The sequence below is a fragment of the Lissotriton helveticus genome, chromosome 8 (assembly GCF_964261635.1).
Source record: "Lissotriton helveticus chromosome 8, aLisHel1.1, whole genome shotgun sequence".
NCBI classification, from domain to species: domain Eukaryota; kingdom Metazoa; phylum Chordata; class Amphibia; order Caudata; family Salamandridae; genus Lissotriton; species Lissotriton helveticus.
The window spans coordinates 327,343,907-327,365,273 of NC_136069.1; the positions used below are offsets into that span (position 1 = coordinate 327,343,907).

At 44.7% G+C, this 21,367-nt stretch overlaps 1 protein-coding gene across 1 annotated transcript in view; it reads right to left on the reverse strand.

Moving 5' to 3' along the window:
- Positions 1 to 21,367, reverse strand: part of C1QTNF9 (C1q and TNF related 9) — a 68,524-nt gene that overhangs the window by 34,626 nt on the left and 12,531 nt on the right. The window contains exon 2 of the mRNA XM_078655984.1: positions 12,391 to 12,453. Coding sequence (XP_078512110.1) covers positions 12,391 to 12,453 — 63 coding nt within the window. The remainder of the gene's footprint in view (positions 1 to 12,390; positions 12,454 to 21,367) is intronic.

The following is a 21,367-nucleotide window of genomic DNA, read 5'->3' on the forward strand; positions in this document are numbered from 1 at the left end:
TCTCCGATCCATCCCCCACCAGCTGCTGCCGGTAATGCCTTGTTTTACCCCCAAGGTGCGGGCCCTTGTGATGTTTCTCCCAGGCCCAAACTTCTGGGCGCGGGGGCCACATTCAATGTAGGACTCTGTGACCTCCAGTCTGCATTCGGGGCTGGCCGGGAGTCAAGCAATGAGGGAGAGGTAGTGATGCAGTTCAGTTAGGTCGCAGACAGACCACAGCTGGTGATTGTTGCAGCAGGTGCTGCCTTACCTGCCGCGAGCCCCTCCCGGGCCTCGATATCCAGCTCCATCGGCCTCCTTCGGACCCTCTGGAACTGGCACCAGGCCAATCCACCACCTATGCAGTAGTTGCACCCTGGTAGGCCCCGAACCTGAGCGCGTCTCGGGGTCCCGGTTGAGGGCAGCCTCTCCCTCTGCAGTAGCGTTCCACCTCCTTACTGCCGGTTGCACAGGTCTGTGGGTCAGGGCCTTCATCAATCTGGCATAAAGGTCCCCACCCAAGCCCTAAGGTACCATCACAAGCCATTCGTCAGTCGGCAGCGGGATTAGTCAGCCCCGGTCCGGCCCCAGCGGCTCCAGCACAACCACCACCGCAAAGCGGCTCATCGATCCGTCTCTGTTAGGCGTGTCTGCAAGCTCGGCTTCACCAAGGCCGTCCGGGTCAGTCCACTGCACCCTCTGTGTCTCCTCGGCAGGACTTCAAGGCACCCCAGCAATTCCACCCCCCTGGTAGTGGGCCTCTGTTCCGCAGGAACAAGCAATTGAGCCCAGGGCTCAACCGACCTCAATACAATGCGCAGGCCGTGGTCGGTAAAGAGGCAGTCTACACCTTCCACTGCAGTCTCCCTCGCCTCTGCTGAGCCGTAAAAGACCCTCCTGTTGCAGGGGCAGCACAGGTATTTTTTAGAGTCGTCAGGGTCGATTTTATTTGATGATATGTGCCGGATTTTTGACCAGGTCCCAGAGCTCGTGGATTAGACGACCGCTATCTTCGGCTGTTAGCCACTCCCCTCCAGTGACATCACTGATGACCTCCCAAATGACACCAATGATGACATCATCCAGTGATTGTGAGTGTATTCTGAAAGTGAGTGTGTGTTAAACGTACATAATAAGCTACCACAAAAGTTAAATTAGTATCTTGTGTACTACTAACAAGTCATTCCTTTTGAACACAGTTTATGTGAGTCGTTGTGTGACTGTGTGTATCAACGTGTGAGTGAGTGTCTGAGTGGCTCTACAGGTGTGTGAGTGGGGGTGTGAGAGTGGTGGTATGGGTGTATATGTGGGTGTGTGAGTAGCTGTATGAGTGGCTGTATGGGTGGATGAGTGAGTGTGTCAGTGACTATGAGTAAGTGAGTGTGTATCTAAATTGCCGAATGAGGGAGTGACTCGGTGTGTCAGCGGCTGTATGGGTAAATGAGTGGCTGTTTGAGTGAGTGTTTAGTCAAGTAAGTTGGTGTGTGAATGGTTGTATGGAAGAGTGAGTGTCTGTGGGATTGGCTGTATGGCTGAGTGAGGGGCTGTGTGAGTGGTTGTATGGATGTGTGAATGGGTATGTAAGTGGTTGTGTGGGTGTGTGAGTGAGTTTGTGAGTGGTTTTATGGGTGGTTGAGTACCTCTGCTGAGAGGCTATTTGGGTGAATGAATAGGTGTGTGAGTGACTGCATGGGGGAATAACTGGGTGTGTCAGTAGATCTATGGGTGAGTGTGTGGCTATGTGAGTGCATGTATGGGTAGTTACTTGCTATTTGATCAGGATCTATGAGTGAGTGAGTTGGTGTGTGAGTGGCTCTATGAATAAGTGAGTGGTTGTATTTGTACTTGTATGGGCCTATCAATGTGTATGTAAGGGGTTATGTGGGTGTGTGAGTGGGTGCATGAGAGGTTGTATGGAGTGTGAGCAGGGCCGGACTGGCTGTGGCAGACACCAGGCATTTCCCAGGTGGGCCGCCAGGGTGGGGGCTGGTTTTGAACCCCTGAGAGGCCGTTTTTGTTACCAGGAGCCGGTTTTGCAGCATAGCTGCAATATCGGCCTGCTGTAACAAAAGCGGCAGTTGTGAGACGGGAGTGGTGCAGAGTGATGCTTCAAACTTGCCCCCCATATACACCCGGGGGCCGGCCGAGCTGTTTGTCAGTGCTGGTTTCCGTTCCACGTCCGGCAGTGTGTGAGAGGCTGTGTGAGTGAGTCTGTGAATGATGTCATCAGTGATGTCATTTGAGATGTCATCAGTGATGCCGCTGACCATATAAAGAGTGATGTAATATGTGACGTCATTAGCATTGGATTGCCGGGGCTTATGTTATAGTTAGCTGAACTAACTATAAAGACTTTGGGCCAGATGTAGGAAGCCTCATTCCGGTCGGTAACGGCCGAAATTCGGTAATTTCGGCCGTTACCGACCGGAATTAGGCTTTTCATATGTAGGGGCCTAAATTAAGCATTGGGTAATTTACTGAATCGGTAATTGAAGGAATCGGTAAATTACCGAATTCTTAAAGACCGATTCGGTAAATTACCGAATCCTGATATGTAGGGAACATTCAAATGAGTGATTTTCCCATTTTAGGATTCATTATTTACCAAGAAACTACAAGTTGGTGGTAAATTTCGAAAACCCTAAAAAATGCAAATTTATGCAAATAATAACAGTGCCATGTGGCACACATACATGCCCTTAGGGCATGTATGTGTGCCACATGTGCGCCCATACACAATTCAGGGGTGCAACAGGGTGTCAAAGTGACACCCTGCCACCCTTCAATGTTTCCCCCCTTTTACCGAATCGGTACTTACCGATTCGGTAATTCCCATTCATTTCTATGGGCCTTAAGGCCCATAGGAGGGGATGGGGAATACCGAATCGGAGAATACCGATTCGGTATTTACCGAATTTTACAGATTCTGTAAAATTTACCGATTGGATACCTACATAGCATTTACCGATTCTAAAATACCAAATCGCTATAATTCGGTATTTTAGAATCGGTAAATGCTGATTATCTACATCTGGCCCTAAATGTCTCTGGTTATGTACGAGTGAAATGTGAGCCTAACTATAAAGTTCCTGTAACCTTTGTTTTTTCTGGGAATTTCTAAGTTTTTTTAAATTCTATTTCCTAACTATAACATCCCTGCAACCTTTGGTTTTTTTAAGTGAATTTGTATGGCTTTAAAATGTTTATGTCCTAACTGTAACCACTATCCTTTGACACTGAGTGGGTGAGTGAGTGCATGAGTATCTCAGTGTGTGTATGAGTGTCTGAGTAGGTTTGTAAGTGAGTGTGAGAGAGTATTAGTGAGGCTGTAAGTGGGTATATGAGTGTCTGAGTGGGTTTGTCAGTGGATGTGTGAGTCTCTGAGAGGGTCTTTGAGTCAGTGCATGAGTCTCAGAGTAGATCTGTGAGTGGGTGAGAGAGAGTATGAGTGATTCTGTAAGTGTATACATGAGTGTCTTACTGTTCTGTGAGTGGGTGTACATTTTTGAGTTTGTCTGTGAGTCGGTGCATGTGTGAATGGGTCTGTGAGAGGCTGTTAAAGTGTCTGAGTTGTTCTGTGGGTGGGTGCATGAGTACCTGAGGGGGTTTTGCTAATTTTCTGCCTTTTTCCTGCTCACTTTGACCTTTATTTTGCCTCTTTCTGCTTGTTGCTGACCTTTATCTTTCTTCTTTCTACGTGTTTCTGAAATATATTTTGTTTCTTTCTGTTCCATTCTGACATTTATTTTGCCTCTTTCTGATCGTTTCTGAGCTTTATTTTGCCTCCTTCTGCTTGTTTATGAGCTTTATTTTGCCTCTTTATGCTCGTTTCTGATCACCGTTGTGCCTCTTTCTGCTAGTGTCTGACCCTTATGGTGTCTTTTTTGCTTGTTTCTGATCTCTATTTTGCCTCTTTCTGCTCATATCTGATCACTATTTTGCTCTTTCTGCTCATTTCTGACCTTTATTTAGCCTCATTCTACTAATTTCTGATCTCTATTTTGCCACTTGCTGCTCCTTTCTGTCCTTTATTTTGGCTCTTTCTGTTCGTTTCTGACCATCATTTTGCATCTTTCTGCTTGTTTCTGATCTCTATTTTGCTTCTTTATGCTTGTTTCAGACCGTTTTCTGCCTCTTGCTGCCCGTTTCTGACCTCTAATGTTCCTCTTTCTGCTAGTTTCACACCTCTATTCTGCCTTTCCACCAACTGTGGGTATCTGTTCACGCCGTACTGGGCCAAAGTCACAAGTTCAGGCCAACCGTGATAGAGCGCGGGCGGACTACAGGGACCTAGGTAGGCTCAAAAGTGATTTCACTTGAAGCCAGTCTGATATTGAACATTGTGGAGAGGTTGCAATTATTAATGTTGTTTAAACAATAAACCTCTTGTTTATAATGTCCCTTGGAGGTTATACATAACTCTTTTTAAGTAGGCCTTCCAAGTTTTTTATGGTTGCCTACCGTAGACAATTTGTTCAATATTAAAGCTCCCCAAGCTTGTCCGTCGATGGGTTTCGAACCTCCTATTGCTTTTGGGTTTTCCTCACGACCTTGGCTGGTTGGTTCTCAGTCTTCCTTAGGTTCTACTTGTTTGTTGCCATTCATGAAGCTTCTTCTGTCACATTTAGTATATTTGTTGTTATGAAATAATTCTGTTATCTCAATTAGTTCTTCTTTTTTAGAAATTTCCACTTAAGCTTTCATCTATCCAGGTACTATTCACTTGGCTTCAAAGTATTAATTGGAACCTCTCCACAATGTTTAATATCAGACTGGATTCAAGTGAAATAACTTTTGAGCCGAACTGGATCCCTGCAGCCTGTTATGTACTAAGGGGCTTATTTACAAGCCCCTTGCGCCACCCTTTACGTCACTTTTCCCATGTTAAAAATGACGCAAAAGTGGCAAAGGGGCAAAGGGGCTTGTAAATAAGCCCCTAATGTTTTTGGTACTATGTTTTTTGTACATTTTCTGTTTAATTATGTCTGCAGGATGCATTAATGTGCCTCACATTTTGAATGTAGTCTGAAAGATATGCTAAATTGCACATGAAATATTTGCATAATAACCCAACAAATTATTTAAAATAGACAGCAAGGGCTATGGCAATTTAATTACTTGATCCTGAACAAAAGGGCAGATTGAATAATTTCAGTTTGGGTATTTGTTAATATAAACTATCTTTAAAAGTGTCATTTTCAAAATTGCAATATTTTAAGACAATCCCAATGTTAACCTATGGGAATTTAAGAGTTTTTCTCTACCACTACCAGGACATATAAGACTTAAAAGTAAATGTCTAACTTTTTAAATACACTGCCCCTGTCCTTGGGGTTGTCAGGGGCCTACCCTAGGCGTGACTTATAAGTATTAAGAAGGAAGACTTGGGCATGGCAAAAAGTTTATTGGCTGGTTGTTGTGGCAAGAGTGGGTTGGAGTTTGTGCATGTATTGTGAAGATTTGTGGCTGGGGTGGCTGGATTATTTTGTGAGCGTGGTTGATGTGAAGTGAATAGAGTGTGGATGCAGGGGGGAATTGAAGAGGTCGGAGGAGTCAGTGATTTGATTTGGTAAATGTATAATTTGTGATTGGGGTGGTTTTAAGTATGTTGCGAGTTTGATTCAAAGTGGATAGAGTGTGGCTGTGGGAGAATGGAGTATTTGGAGGGAGTGGTTTGATTTGGGGAGCTTGAGATAAGGGCACGGTGTGTATGTGTAGACAGTTATTTGGGATGGATAAATGATCATGGGACACAGGAGGGGTGTATATAGATTAGTTCAATATTGAGGGGATGTATTTTGAGTTCATTAGGATGGGTGATTGTTTCAAATAATAGAGCACGGACAGGGAATGGGTTTGGTTTGTTCAGCATGGTATTAAGGTTTAAGCAAAGTAATAAAGGGAGTACAGACTATGTAACATATTTTATGGAGAACAAATCCGTAATGGTGGTTTTTAATTTACAGTTACCCCTGAAGAAGGGCTTTGAGTGCCAGAAATGCATTGGGTTGGAATGAAATATACTGCCTAGGATGAATTATGAATTTTTCAGCGTGCTCTAGAAAGAGGCCTGGATGGGCACATCTATAGCATTAGAAGTTTTGGAAAAACATTCAACCTTATATGTGGACCAAGAATGAAAAAGCATTAAATGTTTGGAATAAAGTGTCATGAAATGGTTAACAAAATGGATGATCTTATTGAACTGGAGCATCGGATATTTACGACTTCGCTGTGCGAATGGGATTGGGGCATAATGAAGCCCCACAATGAACAAAAATGTTTATTTAGTCAGGTTGAAATGGCAGTTTTAAAATTACACACACAGGCTGCAATGACAGGCCTGAGGCATGTTTAATGAGCTACTTAATTGGGTGGCACAATCAGTGCTGTAGTCCCACTAGTAGCATTTAATTTACAGGCCCTGGGCAAATGTAGTGCCGGTTTACGCTGGACTCACAAGTAAATTAAATATGCCTTTTGAGTATATGCCAATGTTGCTATGTTTTAAGGAGTGAGGACATGGATGTTTAGTATGGTTTAGCAGTAGTAAAGTGTGCAAAGGCCTAAGGCCAGCAGAAACGAGATCAGCAAAAATTTAAGAAGGAAAGAAAAATGTTGGGGGAAGACCACCCTAAGGCAGAGAGGTTTAACACAGAGCAAGCGTCTGAACATATATTTATCAGTTCAATGGCATGCACAGTGGTATAACAATCACTAGAGTTGCAGATGAATTGGCACTAGTGCTCAGGGCTGTGAGTCGCCAACTGAACCCCAATTTTGGGTGTTTCAATAGCCAACAGGGAAGAAGGGGAGTACATTTTGCTTCCATATAGTAGAGAACCCTCAATGTACTGAAGAACATACACCTGATATGAAGAGCTAATATTCACTACGTATCTACTATCGTGTTGAAAGATAAGTAATACACGTGGTCATGATCTTAGTAGGCTCCATTTTTACCCTCTTATGCTCAGCATTAGTGTTTCATTCCGGGGTTTGCTCATGGCTTTCTTTAATTCTTTCCCTTTTCACCATGGTTGACTCCTCTCAATCCCCTTTGATGGATGTATTTTGTATTATACATTCACCATTCTTTCAGTAAAACGTATTTTTTTTTAGATCTAGGGGTCTTTTAGAAGTGGACTCCAGTGGGACATCTGCCAAAATTTGACGAATGACCCGTCCGGCCACCTTGCATTTGAAGCACCTTCTTCGGAGATGGGGGAGTTTAGTTTCAGTCTGCAGAACCTCCTCCAACCGTTTATGCCAATTCAAACTCCACAAATCCTCCATATAAACAGCCTCAAAAGTCCTGCCTTATCGAAGGTGAGGCTTTCATCACTATTTTTCACTGTTCATGGCTGCCATGACATGTTTGGAGATTGCAAACAGGAAACACGACCAGTATGTGCAAGGCTACAACTCCCCGATCATCATGGACAGTGTTTTTTGCTTTGCAGAAGTAAAACTTTGTTTTAGAGGTTTATTTCTGAAAATAAAATCATTATGAATGGTTTGGAGGCTTGACTGGCCTTGACATTCTTGCTGAAAGAGCTTCTGGTATGTCATCAGGAACACTTGGGCAAACATTTCTCACCAGATTGGCAGGAGACTCTAAATGTTGTAAGCAGATAGCTGCAAGAGTGTCTAAGGTTGCTGGGTGTCCACATTCCTAGCGCTTGGCAAACTTTATATGATCTCCCTAGTTTCTAATTTACAATCTCTAGTTCAAGAATGGATAACTAGATTGTAGTAATTTCTTCTGACAGCTCTAGTGCCATGTGTACTGGGAAGACTCATATATACCAAAGTATTACCCCTGATGGTATTACTCTCTTAAATTTGTAAAGCTATTTAAAACAATTTGAATACTAAATTAGTTTGCAGCAAGTATTCATTCGGAATTTTTCACAGTTCAAGATAGCTAAATAATCAAGAATTTCACAGGACAGATTGTGAAAGTGGCTTCAAACAAACGCTTCATTTCTTGATTATCAAATAAACATTTATTATAATTTTTTCAGAACCAATACAATCAATGAGAAAAGAAGTTTGCACCGAACACAGGCAAAACATAAATATTTCACATCAAATATAATGATTAAAAATGGTTAGAACATTGTTAGACTCTCAAAAGCATCCAATGATAGAAATGATGTTCTAGACAATTCACATTTGTCCAATCGATGATGTAAATGTTGGGGTTTCGGCCCACTCGATCACATTTCTTGGACAGTCATCAGGATTATGGAGCTAACTCAAAAAAAGCTATCTCATTGACGGGTAAGGTTATCTTCCTGCTGATGAGTGTTCATCATCAAGGGCCCAATTAATTATGATAGAGTGAACACATTTCAAATCAGTCTACCTTTGAGCTCTTACAGAGTTTCTTAAGATATCCAGATGGGGCAAATGATACATTCTATCCAGGAAACACTGACTCAGGGTCAACGTAGTCTTCAGTAGTTAAACATCATTTGAAGAACGACAGTGCAAATCCACTTTCTCCAATATAACGAACTGCACATAAAAGAATGCATGTTACCGACACTCGGATCTTAACATGGCTCATTTAGATGTCTGAAGAAAATCAAAAGACAGGGCTGAGTCATTACAGGTTCCTGATTATGTTGACAATTTTCGTGACTGGTGCGAATGGCGGGTTGTGATGAGAAGCTTGCACAATGGGCTGCCTTTTCCATCTAAGCCTCCCTCTGAGATTTCCTCTCAGCCTAATTTTTCACTGGAAGTCCCAATTTCCTCTACTGTGAAATATGGATACTAAATGGTCTAATTGTCAAACAGGTGTTTCACCCATAGCTTTGGATCTTGTATTCATCTGAAATCTGACTTTGGGCCTAACTGGGACTCACAATGTAGAGACCAACATGGAGTGGCTGGGGCATCTATTTTATAAAATCAGTCTTTCTGGATGCTTTTTAGGTACACAATGGGATTACCTTACACATTGCAGGCATACTGGGTTCGTTGGTCCCAATATTTTTCCAAAACATATGTAAGCTATTTTGGGTTCACATAAAATGGCCCTTAGATTCAGAAAAAAGCTGAGTGTTTAAGAGATGGTCTGACATTTCTCAAATTGGGACTCTTGGGTTTGAAGGTCATCTTTGCACCTACATTCAGATTGCTACCCTCAAACTTTGACTTCTGTGATGTTATTGAATACTAGTACTATTGAATGCTACTGGACTTCTGGCCAACTATAAAGGGAAAGGGGAAAAGAAGGAAAAAAGGGGGGGGTGAAGTGAAAGCTATAAGGCATACACACTCAGCCCCCAAGTCTGCCGTCCTCTTATTCGCCACTCCGATTCTCCCTTTAACTTAGGGTATATCTATCAGAGTCTTGCACTCCTTAGAAAAAATATTGTGTCTCCTGAGGCACATTAGGAGCTTCAGACACAACCATCTTCATCCCCATAATACCCTCTGTCCCCTCATCTAATCTCCCCTCACTCCTGAAGTCACAGGTGATATGGATGATGAGTGCAAGGTGGTGTGCTCACAGTGCGTACTCTCTATTTCCCTTGTTGTTATATTTGTTGGCAGTGTGTACATAGGACAGATTCACAAAAGCATTAATGAGTGCGGGAAGTAGAGCGACAGGAGTGCTGTTTTACATACTTTTATATAGCTTTGTGGATCAGCCCTAAGAAATCCATCTCCCTATTAGTAAAAATGCAAAGAGGGCATAGTACTTTTTAATCTGTACTAACTGTATATAAATAGTCCATGAATATTTCCATTTTATTCCCAGTTTAGATGTTTTGGGGCCAATTCACAAAGAGCATATAAAAGAGTACTGCAGGAGTACTCTATTACGTACTCTTACACGTCTATGTGAATAAGCTCCATGGCACAAATTGATGGATGAATCCTTTTTTTAAAATTTTTTTATAGTTTTATATATCGCGAACATGACCCAAATCGCACCAGTTGGATTACATGAGGACACATTCATTTTTTTATTTATTTTTTGTTAGGCACAGGGAGATTAAGTTATTTGCCCAGAATCACAGGATGTTCAGCGTCGTTGACCAGACTCAAACCCAGTTCCCCAGATTCAAAGTCAACCGCCCTAGCCGTTAGGCCAACTCCTCTCCCTTGATTACCCTCTACACAATGCCCTACATGTACATCAGTGACACCACAAGACCTCCGCAGGAGTGTTGAGAAATCCCATGTCAAATAGGCTCATAGGGCCCGATTCACAGAACTAATCTGAGACAAAATCCTAAATTACTACTTTTGGTATTCACAGAAGGCATTTAGTAGTAGTAAAGTTAGGATTTTGTCTTAAGTCTGTCTTAAGTCTGTCTGAAGTCTGCCTTAAGCTTGTCTTAAGTTTGTCTTAAGTCTGTCTTAAGTCTGTCTTAAGTCTGTCTTAAGTTTGCCTTAAGTTTGTCTTAAGTCTGTTTTAAGTTTGTCTTAAGTCAAACTTAAGACAAAATCCTAACTTTACAACTACTAACTGCATTATGTGAATACTAAAAGTGGTAAGTTTAGGATTTTGTCTCAGATTAGTTCTGTTAATCGGGTCCATTGAGAGTTTCAGAAGCATGCTTAAGACGGCAGAGCTCAGGAACCTGGCAAGAGCATTCCTGACTAACATGTCAAACCGATTTTGAAAAAGGGGGGTGGTGATGGACAGAGTTTCTGAATGATGCAGAATACTCTTACCAAGTCAAGAGATCATGGTTTTAATCCATCACCGTTTTTTAGCTCACTGCACCATCCCAGCTCAGAACCTGGCTATATGCAAATTAGTCTGTTCCTGTCCCAGTGCATGATGGGAACAGGGCAAACCAAACTACCAAGCCAATTCTTATACTGGGAAGGAAACAAGCTCCCGGGGACCGGTTTCTGGCATCACAGCCTTCTTCGGCCCGGTTTGCTTGAATCCTGATGGTGCAATGAGCAAGGGACTCACGTCTGAGTATACCCTCCCACACATAGTGTGGATAAAACCGATTTTGAAAAAGGGGGGTGGTGATGGACAGAGTTTCTGAATGATGCAGAATACTCTTACCAAGTCAAGAGATCATGGTTTTAATCCATCACCGTTTTTTAGCTCACTGCACCATCCCAGCTCAGAACCTGGCTATATGCAAATTAGTCTGTTCCTGTCCCAGTGCATGATGGGAACAGGGCAAACCAAACTACCAAGCCAATTCTTATACTGGGAAGGAAACAAGCTCCCGGGGACCGGTTTCTGGCATCACAGCCTTCTTCAGCCCGGTTTGCTTGAATCCTGATGGTGCAATGAGCAAGGGACTCACGTCTGAGTATACCCTCCCACACATAGTGTGGATAAAACCGATTTTGAAAAAGGGGGGTGGTGATGGACAGAGTTTCTGAATGATGCAGAATACTCTTACCAAGTCAAGAGATCATGGTTTTAATCCATCACCGTTTTTTAGCTCACTGCACCATCCCAGCTCAGAACCTGGCTATATGCAAATTAGTCTGTTCGTTCCTGTCCCAGTGCATGATGGGAACAGGGCAAACCAAACTACCAAGCCAATTCTTATACTGGGAAGGAAACAAGCTCCCGGGGACCGGTTTCTGGCATCACAGCCTTCTTCGGCCCGGTTTGCTTGAATCCTGATGGTGCAATGAGCAAGGGACTCACGTCTGAGTATACCCTCCCACACATAGTGTGGATAAAACCGATTTTGAAAAAGGGGGGTGGTGATGGACAGAGTTTCTGAATGATGCAGAATACTCTTACCAAGTCAAGAGATCATGGTTTTAATCCATCACCGTTTTTTAGCTCACTGCACCATCCCAGCTCAGAACCTGGTTATATGCAAATTAGTCTGTTCCTGTCCCAGTGCATGATGGGAACAGGGCAAACCAAACTACCAAGCCAATTCTTATACTGGGAAGGAAACAAGCTCCCGGGGACCGGTTTCTGGCATCACAGCCTTCTTCGGCCCGGTTTGCTTGAATCCTGATGGTGCAATGAGCAAGGGACTCACGTCTGAGTATACCCTCCCACACATAGTGTGGATAAAACCGATTTTGAAAAACATGTCAAACCGTGCACAAGGAGAATTTGAGAGTGAAGATGCATGCTCATCCACTTTCATTAGTCATTCCGCAACACAAATCTTTCCTATTATTACTACTAGAGGTACACATGTAAGAGCAAATTCCACCAGTGGCATCAGACAGTGAAGAAAATGTACTACCAGAGTTGCTCATTGAATGTAAATCTGTCAGCAACATCAGACATGGTGGCTAAACATCCACAGGCGGAATTTCCTCCCTTATTCTACAGTGCAGAGAATTCTTAATAAGTCAGATTTTTATCATTACTGTGGCTGGCAGAAAAATGCCTTACAACAGCCAACCTTTAAATCACACCAAGTATCACATTATGCTCACCTGGTGGTCCTCTTTCTCCTTTGTTGCCATCTTTTCCTGGGATCCCCAGAGGTCCTGCTTCACCTAAGAGAAGAAAGAAACATTGACACATTTAAATCCCATCAATAACACATACAATGACAATAAGGCAATGACTAAATGAAAGCAGGATTTTCTTTTTAAGGATACATGATAATAGATATTCCAGTTTATTGAGCCTTGCCATCTAAGATAAACCACTTCACAAAGATTTTTTGGTGCCATTCTATAATCTCCTTAAATTCTGGACATCATCAAATTGGGACTGATAAAATGCTGTTCTTCTAATTTATTGCTTTTTATAGTTTATCAATGTATGTATTCATTTGTGTTGGGATAAGGATATACAGAAAACAGAGAGGCATGTATTGGTACACATGGATTCTGGAAGAGAAATGTATGGATATTTTGAAGGAACAGCATGAGAAACAGGACTGGGAAATAGCAACAGAGACAGAGAAGGACAGGGGGACCCCGAGAGAGCAGGACATTGAGATACAATATGAAGGACAAAAATATTGTTCTGCAAAATACCATAGCCAGCATATATACTAACAAAATATTGTGACAAAAAGCAAACATTTACTGGGCCTGATTTGGGGCTTGGGGGATTGGATACTTGATATTGTGATTTAGTATTCCATCCGCTGAGATCTAAATAAGACCCTTCATTTTTTACAAATCAAGCTGAAGAGGGTAACCCCGGACAAAGAAGAAACAGAAAAGAAGTCCACTTGGACAGGGAGAAAGTTGAGTAGGGAAGTTCACTGCACCCCAGCCACGGCCAGCAGTGAGAGTACATGCAGGACGGTGACATGGGGAGGGGGAGGGACAAGGTGGGGGGTAGTAATGTATGGATTACGGATTTTTACAGGTAAATAAACATTTAAATAAATACAACGAATTTCATTTCATTGCGAGCACTGCATTGCATTTGGGGATGCATTGCACTCAATGAAATTCGTTTTATTTATTTAAATGTTTACTTACCTGGGAAGCTCCGTAATCCATACATTACTACCCCCCACCCTGTCCCTCCCCCTCCCCACGTCACCGCCCTGCAGGTACTCCGGCTGCGGCTGCGGCTGCGGCTGCTGCACCCCAGGGCAAGGCTCGGAAGCTAATGTATTGTATCCCTTATGGATATGCGCGGCTCCCATGAGGGATAAGGAGTAGGTTCCACATTTGTATTTATGTTGTTTATCCCCAAAAGTAGCAATGCAGAACGTTAGTGGGGAGCTCCGATGCCACAGGATGGAGGGGAACCCGAGAGCTCACAAAGGTAGCCTTCTGTCAGGCCTCTCAAATTATTTGCTACCTAACTCCCATAGGCATCTGGAAGGCCTTGTTTCTTGATAGAGTTTTAATATGCAATGGGTATGTGCATGTGGTAAGTGAAGCTAGTCCATCATTAATTCACACGGTTGTTGTATATGTGAGACATGACACTGAAGATTTAGGGAGGGGTCTTTTCTGTGGTAACTACATGTCTGCAACTAACAAAGCTGCAGAATTGTATATATTTTCAGGATTAACATGAGCAGCACAATGTGGAACCTGGAAGAACTGAAGCAATGTTGATGGACCTGGCCCTTTTTGCAGGGTCACCCCCAAATATTTGCCTTTGCCCTCCATATTTTGCTGAATTTGTTTTTGCTGCCCTTAGGACTCTGTGCACCTTTCTACTACTACCAAGTGCTTAAGTGCTTGTGTTCACTCATTAAAACATGTAGAATTGGCTTATATCCAAGAGGCATATTTCAATTACTTGTAAGTCTCTAGTGGAGTGGCGGTACATGTGCGCAAGGCCTGCAAATCGAATTCTACAAGTGGGTTTGCAGCACTGATTGTGCCACCCACTTAAGAAGTCTTTTAAACATGTCTCAGGCCTGCCATTGTGTAGCGTGTGTTTGCAGTTCTAAACTGCTATTTCGACCTTCCAAAATAAACCCTTTGCCAGGCCCAAAAATTCCTTTTTAAAACATATAAGTCACCCCTAGGTTAGTCTATGGACAGCTCCAAGGGTAGGGTGCAGTATATTTCAAAAGTTGGATATGTTCTTTTAAGTTTTACATGTCCCCGTAGTGGAAAACTCTTAAATTAGTTTTTCACTACTGCAAGGCTTATCTCTCCCATAGGATAACACTGGAGTTGCCATATTACATTTTATAAGTGTAATTTCCAAATGGGAAGAGATAAGTGGTTCAGGTTGTGCGTCTCTGCAATCCTAATTTAAAATCCTAAACTATGGTAAAGTCATATTTTAAATTACAGTTCTGAAAAATCCACTTTTAGAAAGTTGGCTTTTTCTTGCCTTACCCATTTTCTGCCAACAGCCTGTCTTTGGTCACATGACTGGGTGTAGTTGGCAGTTGATCTTTGTTTATTCCTCCTAGACAGCCGCACACAATGGGAGCTTAGATGTGACAGGATGGGTCATCTCTGACAGGTTGGGAGAGAGGAGCTGGGCCCAGCCTTCTGTACACCTGAATAGGCTGTGTTCTGTCTAAACACAAAGGGCTGCATACTCCCTGTAGTTAGTCTGGAGCCAGGTAAGGCAAGGCATTTGTGCATGCCTCCAGAAGCTTCATCCCACTTCAAAGGCACAACTGTGTATAAAAGAATGCCCTCAGACAGCACCACTTGAGTACACTTCAGGACCTGTGGATATTCTGACAGGAAGAAGGACTGCTGTACTGATACAAGGACTGCCACTCTGCTGGACTGCTGCTCTAAAGGAACTGCTGCCCTGCTGTGCTGACCTGCTGACATCTTGACTGGGGAAGAACTGGACCTGCAACTTCATTTTCAACACAAAACTGCAGAGTGACTCAAAGGGCTAGTCTGCTGACCTCCTGATCTGAGGCTCAGGGATGATAAAGGCTCCCCAACAGCTCCTGAACCTATCTTCAGCAGGTTCCTGAACCCCAGGTGGTAACTCTCAGGTCATGCACCCTTGGTTGTGGCTCTGAAGTTCTGGAACTCATGCTTTTGGGCTCTTCATAATCATTAACTGTTCCGTTTGAGCTGAAACCGCGCCGCTCGCTCGCTCTGAGGGCAAATGTGAGCCCCCCTCCGCTAGCCCATCTCTTCGCACATTAGCATTGACAGCCCCCGGGGGACCACTGACATGAAGCACCAGCCCGCCTATCTGTGATGCACGCCCTGCTCTTAGCGCCATGCCGACCACCGCCCGCGATGCCCTCCTTGCTCTTCCCGCCCCTTCTCCAACACTAACAAGACTCTTGTAATACAACCTGAGAAGGTAAACCTTCGGCTGGAATAATCTGGGACTGAATCCAACCCATCCTCCTTTGCGGTCGGCCTGAATATTTGACAGTGACCTTGTTCAGCGCTACCAGATAGCCGCATTTGGCGCATTATGCTTTCAGGTGCTATATTGCAGTTTATTATTTCACAATTCATAACTCTGGTTCTACTGGTTGAATTCTTGTTGTTTTGGTCTTGTTTTATTTTTTTGAATTGAGCTCTAGTTTTCTAACCAGGTGTGGGATCTTTCTGTGTGTTTTTTTCAATTTGTTACTGTTTGAAATGTTGCAAACATTCTTTGCACATTGCTTCTAAGTTAAAGCAGACTGCTCTGTCAATAAATCAATCAAACAATCGGGGGTTTTTAAGCACACTACTCACCTGTGAGGGGCTCAAGGCACTGGGGGGGGAGCAGTTACATTCAGTCGAAGAGCCAGGTCTTGAGGGTCTTCCTGAAGGTGTCCAGGGAGGGGCGCATCTGATGCTGATAGGGAGCTTGTTCCAGGTCTTTGCCATGATGTAGGAGAAGGCTCTTCCCCCTGTTCTGGCTCTGCAGATGCGTGTGGTTTTGGCGAGGGCAAGGTTGGTGGACCGGAGTTTTTTTTTAGGTACGTGGGAGGAGATTCTCCCATTGAGGTATTGGGGTCTTGTGTTGTGGAGGAATTTGTAGGCGTGGGTGGGTATCTTGAAAGTGATTCTTTTCATGACGGGAGCCAGTGGAGGTTCCGTAGGTGTTGGCTGATGTGCTCATGTCAGGGGATGCCGAGGACGAGTCTGGCTGCGGTATTCTGTATCGTCTTGAGCTTGCAGAGTGGAGACTTGTTGATGCTGGCATAGAGGGCATTTCCGTGGTCCAATCTGCTGGTTATGATGAGTGCGTGGGTGACTGTCTTCCTTGACTTGGAGGTGATCCATTTGAAAGACTTTCGGAGGATGCGGAGGGTGTTGAAGCAGCTGGATGCGATGCTGTTAACTTGTTTGTTCATGGAGAGGAAGAAGTCGAGTATGATGCCAAGGTCTCTGGCATGATCCGTGGGGGTCGGAGGGCTGTCGAGTGCAGTGGGCCACCAGGTGTTGTTCCATGCTGATGGGGTGGTTCTGAGTACGAGGAATTCTATCTTCTAACTGTCTCCGAGACATAGCTCGGTGGATGGATAATAACTTCCTGAGAATGAACGCAGGAAAGACCGAGGTTCTTTTTTTTCATCAATCCTCCCCTCTGGACTCGAACATCTGGTGGCCGGTGGATCTGAGCCTTGCCCCCTCTCCTAGGGAATCAGTAAGAAACCTTGGGGTTAGATGGGACACTAGTCTCTCCTTCCACAGCCAAGTTCACTCAGTCTCCGCCGCCTGTTTTTCTAAAATTAGGATGATCAAAAAATTCATTAACTATTTACCTAGCAATACTAGAAAAACAATAGTCCAGGCATTAATTACTTCTCATCTGGACTACGCCAATGGTCTTTACCTTGGATTAACTACAAGCCTGTGCCATAGGTTGCAAATAGTTCAAAATGCCGCTGTTCGGCTAGTTTGTGGCATTTCTCTCCGAGAACACATAACACCTTATCGTCGTAAGTTACACTGGTTGCCTGTCCACAAAAGGGTCGAGTTTAAAGCTCTGACTTTGGCCTATCGGGCCACAAAAGGACATGGATCAGCCTATCTATTATCATGCCTCCGTCCCTACAGCAACGTCAGAAATCTCCGTTCTAATTCCAAATTTTTACTGGTCTCTCCCAGATTTAAAAAAGCTCGTTCTGGGGCAGAACTTTTCAAGTGTGTGCCTCCTCCCAGTGGAACAAACTTCCCATTTACCTGCTTAAGATCCAGGAGGAACTTCCGTTCCGCAAAGCGCTCAAAACGTTTCTCTTCTGCTAACTGCGTCCCCTGACAGGATTTAGTACTTTGAGCACAAGCGCCGGGACACCCCGTTGGGGTAGCTGCGCGCTATATAAAAGACACAAATAAATAAATAAATATCTTCTCCGAGTTGAGCTTCAGGCAGCTGTTGTTCATCCAGGCTGCGGCGGTCTGCATTCCTTCCTGGAAGTTGAGACTGGTGGCGGTGGGGTCCTTGGTGAGGGAGAGGATGAGGTGGGTGTCATTGGCGTAGGATACTATGCTGAGGCCGTGCTGTCTGACGATGGCGGCGAGGGGCCATGTAGATGCGGAAGAGGGTTGGGCTGAGTGATGATCCAAGGGGTACTCCGCAGTTGATTTCTGTGGGTTCGGAGAGGAAAGGTGGCAGTCTGATTCTTTGGCTTCAACCAGTGAGGAACGAGCGGATCCAGTCGAGGATGGTTCCTTTTATGCGGGCGTCGTGTAGTCTGGCGGCGAGTGTGCAGTGGGAGATGGTGTTGAAAGCTGCTGACAGGACGAGTTGTATTATGGCTGCGGTGTGTCTTTGGTCGAGGAGGATGCGGATGTTGACTGTGGTAGCGAGTAGGGCTGTCTCAGTGCAGTGGTTGCTGCAGAATCCAGATTGGGAGGGGTCGAGGATGGAGTTGTCTTCGATGAACTTTGTCAGCTGTGCTTTGACGGTCTTCTCAGAGACTTTTGCCGTGAAGCGGAGGATAGAGATGGGCTGGAAGTTCTTGGGGGCTGTGGGATCTGCTGAGGGTTTCTAGAGCAGGGGTCTGACTTCTGCGCGTTTCCAGTCATCGGGGAAGGAGTCGGTCATGAAGGTGGCATTGATGGTGTGTCATAATTCTGGTGCAATTGCAGCTCTGTGGTAGATGTGAGGTGGGCAGGGGTCCATGGGGGCTCCAGAGTGGATGCTTTTTTATGGTTGAGGCGGTCTTTTAGGTCGTGACCCGTGTCCAGGGGGCGATGGTGGGCTGCTCGTGTTGCTGGAGGGTGCGGTGGTTGCGGGGTTGGGTGTTTGGTCGTTGAAGTTGTCGAAAAGGTTCTTGATTTTCAGGTGGAAGTACATTCCAAGTTTGTCGCAGAGGTCCTGGAATGGGGTGATGTCTGTGGTTTCGCTGGCAGATTTGGTGAATTCCTGGATGATGTGTTAGAGTTCCTTGCCTGCCGCTTTCTGCATGCAAATGCACAGCATGCATTTTTAACTTTGCGGCGGGTGCTGCTTAAAGCAGCACCCGCCGCAATGTTAAATATACGGGATGTGACCGCCAGGGTGGCGGTCACATCCTAATTCCAACGGAGGTAACGCCGCTGCCCCTGCGGACAGTCCCTCCACCTCGGGGTGGCGGACAGACGCAGGTCCGTCCGCCATCATAATCGACCCCTTTGTTTGGGTAGATTCTTATTAGTAAAGTCAGCCTTTACCAGTGCTTTAAAACAAATGAAATATATGTGAAAGAGGGTCTATGCAGAGATATGGGACACTTTGGCCTTGGTGGTTGTGAGGGAATCCGAGGAGATGGTCATGGAGTGGGGGGGTCAACAGAACTAATTGTTGCACCGGGCGCCAACAGCTCTAAAGCCGGCCCTGGGTACAGAAGTCCCATCTTCTAGTAGGTTGTTATTGGAAAGTTTTTTTTTTGTAAAGTATTTTTATTGAATTGAACAATAATAAATCACGTATTAATTTGAAAGATATTTGGAATATTTCATCATACATAACAGTAATCTGGGTAATACAGTCATTGCAATCAGGGTGAATTCCGAAGTCGCCTTTCAGTACGTTGCAGTTCTAATTCTGTTGATGGGGACACACATAAATCACCTTGATGCGCATTCCACTTGCCCCACTTTTTATCCCATTTCTCCGGGCACTCTCTCGCTTTAAACACCTCTTTTTCCGCAATCATGCATTTATCATATTCTTTAACCCATTTCTGGAGTGAGGGTCTGTTCGCTACTCCCCATTTCCTAGCTATCTCCCTCTTGTGTAGCCTAATGTCATGAAATGTTGTTCGATTTCTGTAAGGTCTGTCGGCTCCCATTTATTCAAGAGACCCAGGCGAGGTGTGAGGGTGTGTTCCTTCCCCAGTGCCTCTAGGATGTGTTCCATGGCTCCCTCCCACAGGCGACTCACTTCCGGGCATTCCCATATCATGTGGTAAAAAGTTGCGTCTTGTTGATAACCTGGAAGGCAGAGTGCGTTTATTAATTTTTTTATTTGTAAAGCGCAGCTTTCATCCCTAAGGATATCAAGGCGCTAATGGCGAGAAAGGCCAGGCTGCAGATGGGGTAGGAACAGATGGATGTTAGTCTTTGGGGAACAGATGAGTTTTTAGTTTTTATTGAATGATATGTAGTTGGTTGTGAGGCGTAGATCCAGATGAAGTTCGTTCCATTTCCTAGCGGCCAGATATGAGAAGGAGCGCCCTCTTGTCCTCACTTTCTTGATGCGCTTAGTTCTGGTTAATGCTTTCGATTTTCCCCTGCAGTATTCTAGGGCCGTTTAGATGTAGTACTTTATGTGCATGACTGAGCAGTTTGAATACTGCTCTCTGTCACATAGGTAGCCAAAGCAGGTTTTTCATGCACATTGATGCTGAGCTTAATCTACTTTTGTTGCACACCAGCCTGGCTGCAGCGTTTTGCAGCACCTGTAGCTGTGTGAAGAGGAGCTCGTTCATGCCCACAAATAGGGCATTTCCATAGTCAAGTTGGCTTATGAGCAGGGCCTGCGTGACTGTTCTTCTGCAATCCAGCGGGATGCAAGGGAAGAGTCTAGTCAGCAGTTTCAGGGTTGCAAAGCCCTTTCCACAGAGGGCCCGCACATGGTCCTTCATGGAGAGGGCATTGTCGATAGTGATGCCCAGGTTTCTTGCGCATTGCTTGGGGGTTGGGGCAGTATCAAGGGTTTGGGGCCACCATGTGGCATCCCAAATTAAGTTGGCCCCTCCAAAAAGCAGGATTTCTGATTTCCCGGCATTTAATTTCAGATGGTGCTCGGACATCCATTGTGCCATCTCTGAGAGGCAATTATGCAGTTTTATTTCAGTGACTTCAGGTCTTTCCTCGAGGGCTACCATCAGCTGTGTGTCATCCGCATAGGAGCAGATGCCAATTCCCCATTTTCTACACATTTTCGCCAAGGATGATACATAGGCGTTGAATAGAGTGGGGCTTAGCGATGCCCCCTGCGGGACACCACAGCTGATGGCACTAGGTTTAGATTGGAAATGACCTAGTTGAACTGTTTGTGTTCGGTTACTTAAAAACGAACTGAGCCATTCCAAAGCTTTGGAGTGGATTCCATTTTCGTAGAGGGTATCCAGCAATTTGATGTGTGAGACCGTGTCGAACGCTGCCGACAGTTCTAGCAGTATCAGGGCTATCGCTTCTCCCTGGTCAGTCCGCGCTCTGATGTTGTCCAGTACTGCCAGTAGCGTGGCCTCTGTGCTGTTGGTCGCCCTGAAACCTGTCTGAGAGGGGTCGAGTAAATCGTTAGTTTCAAGGTAATTTGATAGTTGTCTATTTACCAACCTCTCCAGCACTTTGGAGAGGTATGGTAATTGAGAGATTGGCTGATAATTTTCAGGGTTGAGCACATCTGTTCCTGCTTTTTTCAATAAAGGCATTACTACAGCCTGTTTCCAGCTGTCTGGGAAGGCGGCCGCCAGAAGTGAGTTATTGAGGAGCTGTGTGAAATAGGGCCAAAGGATTGGGGCAGCCTGAGTGAAAATGAAATGGGGGCAAGGATCTAGGGGGAAACCAGATTTTACTTCACCCATTGCTTTTAAGACCTCGGTCTCAGTGATGCGAGAAAAAT